At 50.2% G+C, this 18,705-nt stretch overlaps 1 protein-coding gene across 1 annotated transcript; it reads right to left on the bottom strand.

The window, feature by feature from the left end:
* Nucleotides 1-13,472: 13,472 nt before the first annotated feature.
* Nucleotides 13,473-16,167, bottom strand: LOC103647867 (ras-related protein RABH1b). Its single transcript, XM_008672365.1, has 6 exons — nucleotides 15,817-16,167; nucleotides 14,893-14,963; nucleotides 14,572-14,660; nucleotides 14,149-14,260; nucleotides 13,943-14,033; nucleotides 13,473-13,820 (listed from the first exon to the last, which is right to left on the bottom strand). The coding sequence occupies exons 1-6, from the start codon at nucleotides 15,937-15,939 to the stop codon at nucleotides 13,677-13,679; spliced, it is 630 nt and encodes a 209-aa protein (XP_008670587.1). The 5' UTR covers nucleotides 15,940-16,167; the 3' UTR covers nucleotides 13,473-13,676.
* Nucleotides 16,168-18,705: the final 2,538 nt, after the last annotated feature.

The following is an 18,705-nucleotide window of genomic DNA, read 5'->3' as shown; positions in this document are numbered from 1 at the left end:
TTGAACCGGCCCTAGGGGCGGTTGAACCGGCCCTAGGCGGGGCGCGCAGGGGCGGCCGAGCCGGGGCGGCTGAGCCGGCGGCGGGCGGCCGGGCTGGCAAGGGCGGGCGGCGCAGGGGGCGGCCGAGCCGGCCGAGCAGGGGGGCGGGGCGGCCGAGCCGCTGGGCGCGCAGGGGCGCGGGGCAGGGCGCGGGGCGGCCGAGCGGCCGAGCCGGCCATGGGGGCGCGCGTGGGGGGGGGGGGGGGCGGCCGGGCTGGCCAGGCGGCCGAGCCGGGGGCGCGCTGGGGGGCCGGGGGCGCGGCCAAGGGGCCGAGCGGGCGGGGTGGGGCGGGCGGCCGAACCGGCCATGGGGCCGAGCGGCGAGGGGAAGGGGAGGGAGGAGAGGGGGAGGGAGGAGAGGGGGAGGGAGGAGAGGGGGAGGGGCCTCACCGGGGACGGGGACGGGGCGGCCGAGCGGGGCGGCCGATCGGCGACGGGGAGGGGCGGCGGCCTAGGCAGGGGCGGCGGCTAGGGCAGGGGTAGGGGCGGCGGCTTAGGGAGAGAGAGGGAAAATGAGAGGGAGAGGGAGAGGGTTTTGGGAAAAAGGGAGATGGGGGGCGGCATGGGCCAATTGGGCCCAAAAGGGGGGGCGCCAGGGGCGGCTGGGCCGGCCGGGGTCGGCCCACGGCGCGGGAGAGAGAGAAAAAGAGGAGAGAGAAAGAGAGAGAAAAAGAAAGAAAAGATCTTCTCCTCATTTTCGAAATCTGATCTTTCTACATGCATGCATTTGCACTTTCAAAGCAATCAAAAGAAATGCAAGGTTCGGCATGGTGCATCAAACAACATAAGGTATTTAGGGTTTTTCCTACACGGGAGATCCAAACCGAATCCCGCTAAACTTTGAAAAAGGTCAAGGTTTAGCGAGGGGAAAAAGAAAAGGGAAAGGTAACGCCCGAATTTTGGCGAGTAAAGAAAAGAAAAAAATTCAACTGCAAAATTCGGGGCGTTACAAACCTATCCCCCTTAAAAGAATCTCGCCCTCGAGATTCAGGGCTGGCTAGCAAAGAGCTCCGGGTACTTGGCCATCAGATCATCTTCACGCTCCCAGGTTGCTTCTTCCTCAGAGTGGTGACTCCATCTGACTTTGCACATTCTGACGGTCTTCCTTCGGGTGACTCTATCTGCAACCTCAAGGATCTGAGCTGGCTTCTCAATATAGGTCAAGTCCTCCTGGACTTCAAGACCTTCCACTGGCAACTGCTCTTCTGGCACACGCAAACACTTCTTCAATTGAGACACATGAAAGACATCATGCACAGCAGACAAATTCTCTGGCAGGCTGAGCTGATAAGCCACTTCTCCACGCTTTGAGAGAATTTGATACGGACCAATGTAGCGGGGTGCCAGCTTGCCTTTGACTCCGAATCTTCTGACTCCTCTGATCGGTGACACTTTCAGATAGACAAAGTCTCCGACTTCGAAACTCAGCTCTCTTCTTCTTGTGTCTGCATAGCTTCGCTGCCTTGATTGCGCTATCTTCAGATTCTCTCGGACCATCTTGATGTTCTCTTCGGCTTCAAGCAAAATATCTGGCCCAAACACCTGCTTCTCTCCAGGCTGATCCCATTGCAACGGAGTTCTGCAACTCCTTCCATACAGCGCTTGAAACGGTGACATCTTCAAACTGGCCTGGTAACTGTTGTTATAGGAAAACTCCGCATAAGGCAATCGCTTGTCCCATCCGGACTGATCTTGCAACGCACAGGCTCTCAACATATCTTCAAGGATTTGATTGGTTCTTTCAGTCTGACCATCTGTCTGCGGGTGATAAGCTGAACTGAAATTCAGATGCGTGCCCAAGGCTTCATGCAACTGCTGCCAGAAATGAGAGGTGAACTGCGTTCCTCTGTCTGACACTATCTTCTTTGGCACACCATGAAGACAAACGATCCGAGACATATACAATTCTGCCAATACTGCACTGTTGTAGTTGGTCTTGACAGGTATGAAGTGGGCTGACTTGGTCAAGCGGTCCACTACTACCCAAATGGAATCGTAGCCGGCTCGAGTGCGAGGCAATCCGACTATGAAATCCATACCAATTTCATCCCATTTCCACTGAGGGATCTGCAACGGTTGCAACAATCCAGCTGGTCTCTGGTGTTCTGCCTTAATTCTTCGACAACTATCGCACATAGCCACATGCTCTGCGATTTCTCTTTTCATTCCGTACCACCAGAATTTCTTCTTCAGATCCTGATACATCTTCTCACTGCCAGGGTGAATCGAATAAGCTGTCTCATGAGCTTCCTTAAGAATCAACTCCCGAATAGACTGGACATTGGGAACACACAAGCGGTCTTTGAACCATACCACACCTTCTGCATCTTCTCGAAAGTCTTTGCCTCTGCCATCTAGAATCAATCGCCGAATCTCACTGATCTTCTCATCATTTTTCTGCGCTTCTTTGATTTCGCGCTCCAAGGTAGGTTCCAATTCAACTGTGACTCCTCGCGAATTGTTCAGAAACCCGAGACTCAACCTGTCAAACTCTTTGGCCAACTCATAAGGCATCGGACGAGCGACCATCAGATTGACTTGACTCTTTCTGCTCAAAGCATCTGCCACTACGTTCGCTTTTCCTGGATGGTAATGAATCTCCAACTCATAGTCTTTGATCAATTCTAACCATCTTCGTTGCCTCATGTTCAATTCTGACTGAGTGAATATGTACTTCAGACTCTTGTGGTCTGTGTAAACATCGCATTTCTGTCCATACAGATAGTGCCTCCATGTCTTCAGTGCGTGAACCACTGCTGCCAACTCTAGATCATGGATTGGGTAGTTCTTCTCATGAACCTTCAGCTGTCGGGACGAGTAAGCCACAACTCTTCCCTCTTGCATCAACACACATCCCAAACCTGTGTAACAAGCATCGCAATACACCGAGAAGGGCTTGTGCACATCAGGCAAGACTAGGACAGGCGCTGTTGTCAACTTCTCTTTCAGCGCTTCAAAGGCCTCTTGGCATTTCTGGGTCCACTTGAACTCAACCTTGTTGCCTAGCAACGCTGTCATTGGCTTCGCAATCTTCGAAAACCCTTCAATGAATCGCCGATAATATCCGGCCATTCCAATGAAGCTCTTGATTCCTCGAGCATCCGTTGGCGCTTTCCAGTTTAGAATGTCTGCCACTTTCTTCGGATCCACAGCCAATCCTTCTTTGTTGATTATGTGACCCAAGAACAGGACTTCACTGATCCAGAACTCACACTTGCTCAACTTTGCATACAACTGGTGCTCTCGCAATCTCTGCAATACCATCCTAAAATGATCTGCATGCTCTTCTTCACTTTGAGAATAAACCAGAATGTCATCAATGAATACCACCACGAACTTATCAAGATAATCCATGAATACACTGTTCATCAAGTTCATAAAGAATGCTGGCGCATTGGTCAAACCAAAAGACATCACTGTGAACTCATATAAACCATACTTGGTAATGAATGCCGTCTTCGGAATGTCCGAAGGTCGGATCCTGAGCTGATGATAACCTGACCTCAGATCGATCTTGGAGAACACACTGGCTCCTCTCAACTGGTCGAACAGATCTTCTATTCTGGGCAAAGGATACTTGTTCTTGATCGTGACTTCATTCAAAGCTCGATAATCGATACACATCCTCTTGGTGCCATCTTTCTTCTCCACAAACAAGGCAGGGGCGGCCCAAGGCGAGGTGCTTGGCCGGATGTAACCTTTCTCTGACAGCTCATCAATCTGCTTCTTAAGCTCAACCAACTCTGGTCCAGATATTCTGTAAGCTCTCTTAGAGATGGGGGCGGTTCCAGGAAGAAGCTCTATAGCAAATTCAACTTTCCGCTCTGGTGGCATACCCGGTAAATCCTTTGGAAACACATCTGGGAATTCAGACACAACCTTGATACTCTCAATTGGGTCTGCTTCACTGCTATCGACAGCCATCTGATAACAACTTCCTTTCTTTGGCTCAGGCGGGACTAACTCGGTCACCACTTCCTCTCCTAGTGGGGACACCAACTTGATTGTCCTTTTATCACAACTGATAACTGCCTGATACTTATCTAACCAATTCATCCCTAGGATGACATCTATTCCCTGAGTACCCATTACTATAAGGTTGGCGGGAAACGCTATCCCCCTTATTTCCACACTTACATTTAAACAAATGCTATCAGCTCGAATTCTACCACCAGCTGAGTCAATTTGAATAGGGGTTGACATGGTAGTAATTGGAAGATTATGTGCTTCTACCCATGATGCAGTAATGAAAGAATGTGTTGCTCCAGTATCAAATAACACTTCTGCAATATGGGAGTCGACTGGGAACATACCTACTATCATGTCGGGGGTCTCCTGAACTGCTTCAGCCTCCAAGTGGTTCAGCCTTCCATGATTATAGCGCGGCTGAGGGCGATTGCCTGCTCCAGGCTGAGACACATTCTGCTTTGCTGGGGCATTGGGGCCTGACTGCTGCTGGGCTGCCTTCTTCGGACATTGCATCACCCAATGGCCTTGCTCTCCACAGTGGAAACATGCCCTGTTTCCAACCTGAGCTGGTGCTGCCTGACTGTTCTGCTGATTTGCTGGGGCAGGAAGACGAGGTGCTTGCTGATTCTGCTTCTGAAACTGACCTCCTGACTGATTGCTCTGACGGTTCTGGTACTGATGCTGAGGATACTGCCTTTGGAACTGCTGATACTGCTGACGCTGCTGATGCTGCTGAGGTGGACGCTGGTTCTGCCTGAACTGCTGAGGTTGATTGCCTGAGAAACGGGGACGGCTGCTGCTTCCAGGCTGGGGTCCACTGATCTTGCGCTTACGATCTTCCATCTCCTTACGCTTCCTTTCTGTCATGATTGCTCTGTCAATCAGGTGCTGGAATGTCGGGAAGGTGTGATTCATCAGCTGATACTGCAGAGGGTCAACCAAGCCTCTCAGAAAACGGTATTGTCGCTTGGCGTCGGTGTTGACATCTTCGGGAGCGTAGCGAGACAACTGCAGAAACCTGTCCCGATACTCACTGACAGACGATGACCCTTGCTTAAGGGCCAGGAACTCCTCCTTCTTCACTGTCATCAGACCTGCAGGCACATGGTACTGACGAAAGCTACCTCTGAACTCTTCCCAGGTGATGGTGTCGGGGTTGGCATGGGTGGCGAGGTAAGACTCCCACCATGACTGGGCTGCTCCTCTCAACAGACGGGGACCATACAGAACTTTCTCCCTGTCATCGCACTGAGCGGTATGCAACTCCCGCTCCACAGTGCGCAGCCAATCTTCAGCATCCATGGGGTCGGAAGAATGAGCGAACGTTGGTGGATGACCTCTCATGAATTCAGCACGCTTATCTCTAGGCATCTGAGGCATCTGAGGCTGGGGTGGAGCCTGCTGCTGCTGCTGCTGCTGAATGGCGGCCAGAGTCTGACCGATGGCTTGAACTGCCTGAGTCTGCATCAGAAACATCTGCTCAATCGACATCGGGGGCGGGGGCGGCAGCTGCTGCTGCTGGGGCGCCTCATCTTGCTGACCGGCTTGCTCCTGCTGAGCACGCCTTCCTCCTCTACGCCTGTTCTCTGACATCTGCAGAACGCAACCACACATCAGAACTGATCTGGCAAAGCTTGCAGCATAAGAAAAGAGTATAGAATTCTCCAACAGCACTGAACAGATGAGCATCTTCACTGATCTCCAACACAGACCACACAGCTTCTCAGATAAAGAGGAAAGTAGAATAAAGGTTTTCCCAACTATATAACTAACTTTATTGACATAGTATGTAAACCAAAATGCAGGGGATACCCACACTCTGGTGACAATCATTACAAAGATCCAAACCAAACATAGTTCATCATGACAAACATAAATGCACAGGATATAGCAAACTGCCCTGTCTAACTAAAACTAACTAAGACCGAGACTAACGCTAAGACTGAAGCTTCCATGTATATATTTATTTCGTATTAATTACAAGATCCAACTCTAACGATCTATGGTTCTAGGTTTATCTTGGTCTTGCAGGCGGGATTGCCATAAGACTGGTGTCCACGCTGAGGTGAGCGGTACGGGTGCTGAGTCCCAACGGGAGCGGGGGAACCACCGTCCAGGTGACGACGTTCCGCGCGCTCAGCCCGCAGCAGGGCGATCTCAGCACGAGCCCTACTCAGCTCGTCTAGTGCATGGTACAGCTCCGTGTTTAGCACGGCGGCTAGGTTGACTGTGCTGCTCAACCTAGGATTGCCCTCACCGACAGGTGAGACAATCACGCCTCCTGTGCTGCCAGATGAACGGCGGGGGTAATACTTCAGGTCAAGACCGTCAGCTGCCCCACCGAAAACCGAGCAGTAGTGCGAAAGCGCACGCCGTGCAGCATCTTGCATGGCTGCCTCAGCTGAGTCCCGCTCAGAGATAGAATAGTGCTCTGAGCAAGCCTCCGCTCCCTGGAGACTGTTCTCCGGGCAGCGCACCAAGCAAGTTGCCTCCCAGCGATCCGGGTAGACCCCGCGACTGTGCTGGTAGACCACACAGCGATACTCGACGGACCAAGTATGTCGGTCAAATGCCCGACGTAGCAGGGTGTCGAGCGCATCGTGGAAGTGACACCCGCGAGCAGCGTCGCGAGTGATGGGTCGAGCAACCCATCCTTCCGGCTCAGGGTTAGCAGAGAAGTCGGTGTCGTGGCTCGAGCTGTCGTCGCCACCTCCGTCGTCTGGGTCTCCTCCAGCAGCTACTCCAGAAGCTGGGACGCCCAGTGGTGTCTAAGTCGAGCCATCTACAAAAGACATCGCAAGCAAAAGGGTGAGAACAGAATTAATATGACCAGCAAGTAATGAATCATAAATAAATGAAGGATCAGAATAAAACATAATTTTCAGCAAGGTATAATATGTAGTAGAACATAGGTTTGGTCAGTAGGACCAACTTTTGAAGAGATATCAAAGTCAAGGCAGGGACAGAGGTCTATAGTCCTTAGAACGACCATTCTACTCTAGGTTAGCGGTCCTACAGTCAGCACGGCTCTGATACCACTTATGTCACACCCGGTTTTTAGAAGGCAAACCGAATGCGAACCATGTACGTGCCAGGATCAGTTATTCACGTACACAGCAGTTACATAACATGGACATCATCACACAGTGCTCAAAATAGTATTAAAAGGGATAATAGTCGATTACATCATACGTCTGAGACGTTCATATAGTTCTTACAATAAATCAAAGTGCGGAAAAGAAACGTAGATAACCGCGGCCTTCACAGGCAGCCGACTGGGGGTTGCCGCTAACCCACACCTAGAACTCGTCGTAGTCTTGGAACTCCTGGAAGTCTCCTTCCACAGCTTCATCTTCTCCTGAGCAGTGGTTGCAATGCTGACAACCTGGGGGGGGGTTTGGTGTGTAGAGCAAGGGTGAGTACACATCAACATACTCAGCAAGTATCCTGTTTGGCTGTAGTGGACTAGCTTTATGTGGGGATCAGTCAAGCAGTTGCTTTTAGTTGGTCAGGTTATTACTTACTAGTAGAAAGCCAGGTTTTAACATTAACCCAAGTTATTAACCCAATGTATCCTTTCCAAACGGAAAGAATACCCCTTACCAATACCATAATCATAACCAGAACCATCAATCTCATTGCCACCTGTACCAAAATATCTCTGATCAAGTATCACTAATCTCTGGAGCTCCCTTGGCCGCTCATAACCGCGAGCACGGCTGATATATCAGTTTCATAACACTCTGCAGAGGTTGTGCACTTTACCCACAAGCCGTGATTCCCTCTTGCCTCGGGCCGATCAAACCCTTAAACACTACCAAGGTGAATAGGCAGGGTTTCACTACGTAGCCTTTACAAAGATTCCCCGGGGCTGTAGCCACCCGTTAGGTTTCCTAAATGCACCGCACTCCTCCCCAAGGGGCGAACCCAAACTTGGCAGAGCGAGCCGCATACACCGAGCCCCATTGACGGCACGACGGCTAAGTGAACTACATCCCGGATCCTCTAATTATTCAGCTAAGGGCACCCCATTCCACCCTCATGGTTGCACTGTTTTCCCGGGCGGTCATCCATAGAACAGGTCCTTACGGAGAGGCACTCGAGAAACCGCTCGAGTCCCCTTGAAAACCACAAGTATAATCATAAAGAAGAACGGGAAAACAGCGTATCATAGATAATCACATCATGTTCATTGATTAGAGTTGAGCAATAGCATCAGACTAAGTAGTAATAATCCGACCCAAATAGGTAAACAAGGACATGGATAACAAAAGCTAGTCAATCCTTAGGTATAAATGTGTAATGCGGGAGGTGAATTAAAGAATGAATAGGACAGAGATAGGTCAAAGGACACTTGCCTCCACCAACCGACTGCTGCTCAGGGGCTTCTCCTGCGAATTCCTCGGGCTCTTCGACCGGATCGTTCTCTATGCGAGCGCAAACATACATACATCCATCCACATATTTAATACAAAAGAACAGTACACCATACAAGATAACGAATAAAGTGAATATGCACCAAGTATGACATTCGATAACGCATTTGTTATGGTTAGAAAGAAACGGGAAAGGTCTCGCAGGGGGTTAAATCTTATGCACTAATGACACAATTGGTTTTTAACAAAATAATTCTGTTATATATATTTATATATACTAATGGAAACCTAATCACTTTTAGTTGATCAACATTGCACAGGGTAAACAATTAACTACGTGAATCAATAACATAACGGAATTTTAAATTAAACTTCCTATTTTCCCATAACATGAACAGTGATTAGCCTACTTAAAATACAGTAATTATGATCACAGAAAGTAAATAAAATAAAATAAAAAAAAATAAAAAAAACAGAGGGGGGGCGGTTGAACCGGCCCTAGGGGCGGTTGAACCGGCCCTAGGCGGGGCGCGCAGGGGCGGCCGAGCCGGGGCGGCTGAGCCGGCGGCGGGCGGCCGGGCTGGCAAGGGCGGGCGGCGCAGGGGGCGGCCGAGCCGGCCGAGCAGGGGGGCGGGGCGGCCGAGCCGCTGGGCGCGCAGGGGCGCGGGGCAGGGCGCGGGGCGGCCGAGCGGCCGAGCCGGCCATGGGGGCGCGCGCGGGGGGGGGGGGGGGGGGGGGGGCGGCCGGGCTGGCCAGGCGGCCGAGCCGGGGGCGCGCTGGGGGGCCGGGGGCGCGGCCAAGGGGCCGAGCGGGCGGGGTGGGGCGGGCGGCCGAACCGGCCATGGGGCCGAGCGGCGAGGGGAAGGGGAGGGAGGAGAGGGGGAGGGAGGAGAGGGGGAGGGAGGAGAGGGGGAGGGGCCTCACCGGGGACGGGGACGGGGCGGCCGAGCGGGGCGGCCGATCGGCGACGGGGAGGGGCGGCGGCCTAGGCAGGGGCGGCGGCTAGGGCAGGGGTAGGGGCGGCGGCTTAGGGAGAGAGAGGGAAAATGAGAGGGAGAGGGAGAGGGTTTTGGGAAAAAGGGAGATGGGGGGCGGCATGGGCCAATTGGGCCCAAAAGGGGGGGCGCCAGGGGCGGCTGGGCCGGCCGGGGTCGGCCCACGGCGCGGGAGAGAGAGAAAAAGAGGAGAGAGAAAGAGAGAGAAAAAGAAAGAAAAGATCTTCTCCTCATTTTCGAAATCCGATCTTTCTACATGCATGCATTTGCACTTTCAAAGCAATCAAAAGAAATGCAAGGTTCGGCATGGTGCATCAAACAACATAAGGTATTTAGGGTTTTTCCTACACGGGAGATCCAAACCGAATCCCGCTAAACTTTGAAAAAGGTCAAGGTTTAGCGAGGGGAAAAAGAAAAGGGAAAGGTAACGCCCGAATTTTGGCGAGTAAAGAAAAGAAAAAAATTCAACTGCAAAATTCGGGGCGTTACAGCCGTCCCTCCCCCGTTAGAATTCGGCGGAGGACGAGATCTCCTACTGAGAAGAATCGTTGTCGCACAGCCTTGTCGTGATAGCGCCTTAGAGTCTGCTGATACCGTGCTGATTGGATTACCGTGTTTAGCCGTTCTTCTTCAAGTACATCAATGTCCTCCAGCCTGGTGGCCTCAGCTTCTGCTATGCTTTCGAAGATCAACCTTGGCGCCCCGAACTTGAGATCAGCGGGTAGCACTGCCTCCGACCCATAGACCATGAAGAAAGGAGTGTTTCCATGCAGGGCTCGGCTAGGTTGGGTTCTTAGGCTCCAAACGACATAAGGCAATTCCCTTATCCACTTTCCTGCAAATTTTTCATTCTTATCGAAGACCTTTTTCCTGAGTGCCTCCAATATCATCCCGTTGGCTCGCTCAACCTGCCCGTTGGCTCTTGGATGTGCTACAGATGCATACTTGATCTGAATGCTCTTTTGCTCGCAGAAGTCGAAGAATTCTGAACTTGTGAAGTTGGATCCTAAGCCAGTTATGATGTTGTTTGGTATCCCGAATCTGAATATTATGTCTTGTATGAATTCTACGGCCTTAGCAGAGGTTAAAGAGGCAATGGGCTTGAACTCTATCCATTTAGTGAATTTGTCAATCGCCACCAATACATGAGTGTATCCCCCTTGAGCTTTCTTGAAAGGTCCAATCATATCCAGTCCCCAGCATGCGAAAGGCCAAGTTACTGGTATGGTCTGCAGTTGCTGTGCTGGCATGTGTTGTTGCTTTGACAAGTATTGGCAAGCTTCGCACCTCTGAACTAACTCGGCTGCATCGTTCTTCGCTGTCGGCCAATAGAATCCTGACCTGAAGACCTTCCCGACTAGTGTTCTGGAGGCTGCATGTATTCCACATTGCCCAGCATGGACCTCCTCCAGAAGTTGCTTCCCAGTGGACGGGAGAACACACTTCATGAGGATGCCTGATGCACCCCTTCTATATAATATCTCCCCAATGAGTGTATAGTGAGCCGACTGTCTGGCAATGCGTTCTGCCGAGTTCTTGTCGTCTGGTTCTTCTTCATTCTTTATATACTTAATGATCGACCTTCTCCAGTCGTCAGAATCTAGTTCGAGTTGATCTATGATGTTGCACTCTTCTGTTTGATCCATTGAGATACTCGGCTGTAGAATTTCTTGCATAAAGACTCCGGGTGGGACATGAGTTCGACTGGATCCTAGCTTGGACAATACATCGGCTGCTGTGTTCCGATCTCTTTCTACGTGATGAAATTCCAGACCCTCGAAGATGCAGTGTCGGGGTAGATGTCGCAGCCATTGCAGCGCGTCTTGCCCAAGGACGATGGGTAAATACGCGGTCATCACGTCTTCGGACGCCCCGGCAGCTCGAGCAGCGGTGGTGTAGACGACTAGCCAACCCCCTGGATCCTGCTTAGGTTCATATTTGTCGACATTGGATACCTTGAAGTTGGGAGGCCATTGAATGGCCCTAAGGCGCGGAGTAAGAGCGGATACTCCGCACGTGTCCTCCTGTCGTCGGGGACGATGTCTGTCCCGGGGAGGGGAGTTGTGGTTCCTCGACCGTCCCCGGGTGGTACCGCCAGTTGAGGCCGTTGCCGACTCAGTTCTGGTGGCCTGGCTCTGAGCCGGGATGCCATGATCCCTGTCGTACTCCTCCCGACGGCGAATCTCGTTCTCATGCCGCCGTTCGCGCGAAGCATTGATGGAGCTTCGCGCATCTCGGCGACTGTTGATGGCGTGTCGTAGATCGTTCGGCGGGTGAGCAAGCGGTAGAAGATGGTTGGCTGCCTGGGTGAACAGGCGTCGGTAGCCCTCAGCGTCGGGAGTCCGAGGAAGTCCATCAGCTATCCGAGCTAGTACCCCTCCGACTTCGCTCGGCGTGTTCATAGCTCGGGCGAAGTCGGGATTCAGGTTGCGCCCGAAGAATGGATTCTCCCGGGGTTGCCTTGCATCTTGCTCGGCTTGTTCCTGAGCCCGTCGGCGATCACGTCGTCGGGAGTTCCTTCGTTCTCTGAAGACGCGTTCTTCCGGAGTTTCTCCTATCTCCGAGACCTCGTCTCGCGAGACAGGCTGCTCCGGATCCCGTTCTCCGGCCGCGTGATGTCGTCGAACGTTCCTGCGCCGATTCCTCCGTCGGCGGGATTCTCGTTGAGGCGGTTCTTCTCCGGGTGCGGTCGGCTCGTCGTCGGAGACGGTAGGCGACCCCACTCTCCCGATGAAGAGGACGTCGGGGTAGAATGGTGCTGCTGTCGTGGCGACCTTCTTTCCGTTCTCCTTTGAGGCCGGAGGAACGGAAAGAACAACTTGCTTCTCCCTGGTCTCCTTCTTCCTCGCGATCCGTGTCCATTCTTTTGTCGGGGAAGTAGACAGTGGAGTTTTCTGGGTCAGCGAGCCCTCGGCCCCCGACTTTCCGGAGACGATCTTTTTCCGAAGAGCTGGAGGTTGCGCTTCTCCGGCATTTTCGGAGTTCGTTGGAGGAGACTTCTTTTCCGGCGGATCCGCGATACGGTGTAGAATTCCCTCTTCATCCGCTACAGATGAGATTGTTCCGAAGCAGAATACGGATCCAGGGCGCAGGGTGATCTTGCTGTAGAAGGTGACGGCCATTGAGCTAGCTTGGATCGTCGACACACCCCCTACCTGGCGCGCCAGCTGTCGGTGTTTTGGGTCCGATCGCACACCCGGGGTTGCCCCTCGAGGTGTTTTTAGGAGTAGGACGGTGTCGACAACTGTAGCAAAATGGTTCGTGTCGACTGCACGAGGGACAGTGGACAAGGTTTACAGGTTCGGGCCGCTTAGAGATGCGTAACACCCTACGTCCTGGTGAGTATGTTTGGTGAACGAGGTTACAGGAGAGCTCTCTGAATTGAGAGTGCCGAGAGTTGATGTAGGTGGCTAAGTAAAATAGAGTCGATCGTTCTGAAGGGGTGCCCCCTAGGCCTTATATACTCGACCGTGGGGCAATATATGTGGATATGATAACAACAAGTAGCTAAAAGATAGTGAACCTCTTGAGTTTATCCCTGCGTAACCCTCGCCGACTTATCCTCGCATGGCTCCGTTGCATGGGGGCTCCGGCGTGGGAAAGTCGGATCTCTGTTGTGGTCACTCGCTCGACGTCGTGGGTCGTCCGGGTTTACATATCCGGCCTCATGTCGATCTGCTCTGCTGGTTGTCTCTCCCCAGGCCCACGAAAGAATGACCTTATGATTTATTGGGCCCTTGGGCCTTTCGTGAGGTCTTTTACTCTTTAGTGGACCCGGGGATATCTATCCTCCACAGCTACTATCTTGCGCTCTTGGCATGAGTGTGTCAACAACGACCAGGATTGACTAGCCATCCTAGTTAACATCCTATTCGTGATTAATCGTTGATCACCCAACCAAAATGACCAGCAAGTCGGACAACTTGAAAACCATGGCATTGGCTGAAGATGCACAATTTAAAAATATACTTGGAGCAGTGAGGTATGTCTTCTGGGTAAATTATAAGCTCTTGATTTTTGTGTTGTTAGGGAGAATATCTCCTGTTGAAGTTTTCCGATAACTAATTGTTATTTCGAAACAAAAGACCCGGTGTGATTCAAAATGTTGTTATTTCTGGTCTTTTGCCGCAACATACAAAATCAAGATGGAAAATGAGAAAACGATGTGAGCCTCACTACAGAAGCATCAGAGAATTAAGGATAGTAAGTAGTAACACTAGTGAAATATGTAACTGCTTATACAACAGTTACCGACACACGCTCTTCAAGTGAAAGTATGCGTGAAGCTAACACACTTCTAGCAGGCGCATCCACTTCCCTCCTGTTGTTGCGAGTTGGACTGGCTAGAAGTCGACTTCAGGTTGACATCCACCATGTCCTCCTGCTTTGCTGACAATGTCTCCATTCCTGGCAGGGCTGCAGCGATCTTGCGGAACAACGGCTACACATATGAGGAAGAATTGATAAGGTTCAAATGTGCACAACATGGCACATCAAAGAGTCTAAGCATCTACATCGTTGTCTCGTTGGAGACAAATGGCGTGCTCGACATTTGAATCTGACCTTGATGTTGAAGCCGGCTTTCGCGCTGGTCTCGATGAACATGACATTCAATTCTTTTGCCTTGCTCTCTCCTTCTTCTGTGGACACTTGTCTGCGTAGAACAAGGCGAAATGATCACGAGCTTGCAAGCTAGCAGTAGCACCATCTGTATATTTCTCTGAATCTAGCCTACAAAGAAACTTGAGAGCTCAAATCACGATGCTGACCTCTTGTCGACAAGATCAGTTTTGTTGCCAACGAGCACGATTATCACATCGCCACCTCTCTCGGTGCGCACTTCATCGATCCACTTTGAGGTGTTCAGGAAGGACTGTCTATCTGTATGGATAAACATTTCAGTGACTATACCTATTCATAGAAGAAAACTGGACAAGAACCAATGTCTATCTGCAATGGTAACCGAAAAGGAGCCGATGTCTTTTTCCCTTCACTAGAATTAAAATGTAACTGTACTTCACCATAAAGTTGTTTGATTGTTGTTTTTCCAAAATGACATTTAATGATACTCGGTGTTCAAAATGTGGTCCGGTATGCATAACATTGTTCACCGGAAGTCTGGAACCAGGAAAGATCGGACCAGCTGGTGTCATGCAATGATTACAACTATACAAGGTTTTTGAGTGACTCACTGGATACATCATAAACAACCACCGCAACAGAAGAGTCCCTGATGTAGCTTGGAATAAGACTCCTAAACCTCTCCTGTCCTGCAGTATCCCTGACAGCAAGAACAATGAAATGCTAACTGTTCTCCAAGAAAATGAACTAACAAAGCTACCAAAACTCAAATAGTAATGTGAATAGATGCAGTGACTAAGTAATTTCATATTTGATTCCTTTTCTTCTGTGAGCATCACGAAGTAGTACTGATTTAATCATTTAAACATCACTATGACTGAACCAACTACGCTCGTATATGAATTAGGGACAAACCAAAGATTGATACTTACCAGAGTTGTAAACGTACAGTTCGGTCTTCTAGATACATTGTTTTTGACAGAAAGTCAATGCCAATCGTTGCCTGGACCAAGTACACATGTGACAAAAGGCGTAAGAAGCAAATTACTAACATACTACATTCTGTCAAGCATAATATATGACATGCATGCGGGAAATTCCACTTTCCACAAAATGGATTATCTGAAATTCAGGAACTAATCAAATTTGCAGACATTTCTAGGACTGCATTCACCAGAAAACCATACCAACTATCTGCAACAAGAGCTTTTAAAAAAAGAAGATACTCGGTGCTCGGTGGGTTTGGGAAGATCACCCCACATTTCATTAATAAGAGGGGGAAAACAGCCTTCACTCGATCAAGAAACTGCTCTAACCCTGACAATGCAGGCCCAGCTTTGGTTTGCAGTGAGGTTAATTTTTTAATCCAGTCCCGAAATTCTTCCCGTGCGGTGTCCCGTTCGCTGCACATGCGCTTTGATTGTTCAGTCCGGTAATATTTTCTTTGAAGTTGATCGACACAGACCACAGCCACTAGTAGAGTTTGGAGTCACCCTACTCCTACGCGACCAAATTGTCTTCTACATGCATGTTGAGACAATGTGATTGGAATCGGACGCAAGCAAACTGGAGGCTAATTCCCCACGGTACCAATTACCATAGGCGATCATGATATATACATGCACCCACTATTCCTCATATGGTCACTCCAGATCCTTAACATTGCACAAAGCAATAGAGGCGGCAATGCGAGATCAAATGAAGAACACACGTGCACTAACGACATCTGATGATTGACCAACATTCGATAGAGAAAGGACACAATCGATGCAATTGTAGACACAACGATCGGTAAATCGATCGCCGCGCGCACGGACGAGACGGTGGATATGGATACGATTCGCGGTCTCGGTTACCTGGTAGGTGGTGTCGAACTTGTCGTACATGAATCTGGTGATGATGCTGGTCTTGCCCACGGACTGGTCGCCGAGGAACACCAGTTTGTACTTGGCCAGCGCCGACACCACCGCCGGCGCCATCGCGCGCGCGCCGCGCCCCCTGCTAGGCGATCGGATTCGGGTCCAATCCTCTCGATCCGGACGCCGGAGGAGGGCCGCCCGATCCCGAAATCTCCCGCTGTTCTGGCGAGGCGAGGGCCGCGGAGGAAGGGGAGCGCAGAGGCCACAGACCAGGGTACCACGACGCGCGCATGTCAGTGCTCCGCGGGGACGTGGGCGTGGTTGACGGCAGAGAAAAAAGGAAGGTGCTAATTAATAGCATGCTCTACATAAATGGTGTTGCTGTCGCTTTGGATATTTTTCTATTTTAAATCTTTTATAAATTTTTTAAAACTAATCTGCATAGAATTTTTTTGAAGGATATTTATATTCTTTAATTAAAAGTATAGATATAGAGGTGATAACACTCAACCCGGTTGGCCCAGGGCCCAGGCCCAAGCCCCATTAAACAACACATAACGAAGTACTAAACAAAAAAATGGTCTCCAAACTTCCTAAGTTCCTATCGTATCTTATAAAAATCATATTCTATTAAGCAAGAAGCCGGCAGTATAGATGCACGTCCAATTTATGTGACCCGCACCCACCGAGCAATATCCAATATGTACATGTTGTTCCTATCAAACTAGTTTAAGTTTTTCATATTCTATATATAACGCAACTAGAATGTTTGTACCTATCAAGGTAGTTTAAGTTTTTCAAGTTTATAACAAACAGTATTGATTTTTTATTAAAATTTATTGTAAAAATATTTTATGATTAATCTAAAATATTTATTTTGGCAATATTTTATTTTTTGTACTATTAAATAGAAATGATTATATATATTTTATATGGACGGATCACGGACGGAGTATTTTCTAATATGTTATCAATCACTACATAATTGTCGAACTACAAGAAGTTTTCCATTGTCGAACGGCGTGTTTGGTTTGCAAGTTGGGATGCTTTTAGAGTCATCTAGACCTACTGAAAGGGAAATGTGTCCTTAGGTCATTTCTAAGTATTTTGGTGATTGAGTGCCAACGCAAGTGCTTTTGTGTTGATCTATGCAATGTGGTGGACAAAGTGCAAATCATATCAAAAGGTATGTTTCTCAGACTTAGTACATTGTTTTAAAGACTAATGTATTGTGTCTAAGTGCTGGAAACAGGAGAAAACAAATTGGAGAGAGATAGCTTTGTTTCAGCCAAAGCCAGCGCTGTCTAGGTGCACCGGACTGTCCGGTGTGCCAGGCGGGCTCAGGCGAACTTGGCGCTCTCGGGAATAAATTAACGGCGTACGGCTATAATTCACCGGACTGTCCGGTGTGCACCGGACTGTCCGGTGAGCCAACGGTCGGCCGGGCCAACGGTCGGCTGCGCGATCTGCGCGAGACACGTGGCCGAGCCAACGGTCGGGAGGGGGCATCAGACTGTCTGGTGTGCACTGGACAGTGTCCGGTGCACCAACGGCTCCCAGGCGCCAACGGTCGGCTACGCCACAGAAGGAAAGAAATCCGCACCGGACAGTGTCCGTTGGTGCACCGGACTGTCCGGTGCACCAGGCGACAGAAGGCAAGAATTGCCTTCCTGGAATGCTCTCAACGGCTCCTAGCTGCCTTGGGGCTATAAAAGGGACCCCTAGGCGCATGGAGGAGAACACCAAGCATTCCTTGAGCACTCTTGATCACTCACACTCCATTCTTGTGCACTTGTTCGACATTCTAGTGATTTGAGCTCCGTTCTAGCGTGCTAGTCTTTTGAGCTTAAGTCTGGGTCTTGTGTGTGCGTATTTGCTGTGATCTTTGTGTCTTGTGTGAGTTGCTAATTCCTCCCTTACTCTGTGCTTCTTTGTGAACATCTTTGTAAGGGCGAGAGACTCCAAAGTGTGGAGATTCCTCGCAAACGGGATATAGTAAAGCAAGCAAAACACCGTGGTATTCAAGTGGGTCTTTGGAGCGCTTGAGAGGGGTTGATTGCAACCCTCGTCCGTTGGGACGCCACAACGTGGAATAGGCAAGCGTTGGTCTTGGCCGAACCACGGGATAAACCACTGTGCCATCTCTGTGATTGATCTCTTGTGGTTATTGTGTTTTGTTGAGACTCCTCTCCTAGCCACTTGGCATTATTGTGCTAACGCCTAATCAAGTTTTTGTGGATTAAGATTCAAGTTTCACAAGATCACCTATTCACCCCCTCTAGGTGCTCTCAATTGGTATCAAAGTCGTTCTCTTCAAGAAAGGGACTAACCGCCCGAAGAGATGGATCTTAAGGGCAAGGGGATTGTGATCAATGATAAGGAGAAGGAGTCCTTCGTCTGAAAGGGAAATGTGCCCTTGGGCCATTTCTAAGTGTTTTGGTGATTTAGTGTCCAACACAAGTGCCTAAGTGTCAAATGGTGGACAAAGTACAAATCAAGTATAAAGGTATGTTTCTCTGACTTAGTACATTGTTTTAGTGACTAATGTATTGTGTCTAAGTGCTGGAAACAGGAGAAATCGAATTGGAGAGGAGATGGCCTTGTTCAGCCAAAGCCAGCTCTGTCTAGGTGCACCGGATTGTCCGGTGGTGCACCGGACAGTGTCCGGTGTGCCAGGCTGGCTCAAGCGAACTTGCCGCTCTCGGGAATAAATTAACGGCGTATGGCTATAATTCACCGGACTGTCCGGTGAGCCAACGGTCGGCTGCGCGATCTGCGCGAGACACGTGGCCGAGCCAACGGTCGGGAGGGGGCGCCGGACTGTCCGGTGTGCGTCGGACAGTGTCCGGTGCGCCAACGGCTCCAAGGCTGCCAACGGTCGGCTTT

The sequence above is a fragment of the Zea mays genome, chromosome 2 (genome assembly GCF_902167145.1).
Source record: "Zea mays cultivar B73 chromosome 2, Zm-B73-REFERENCE-NAM-5.0, whole genome shotgun sequence".
NCBI lineage: Eukaryota > Viridiplantae > Streptophyta > Magnoliopsida > Poales > Poaceae > Zea > Zea mays.
The sequence above is the reverse complement of the archived record's forward strand: the minus strand, read 5'-3'. Positions and strand labels throughout refer to the sequence as shown.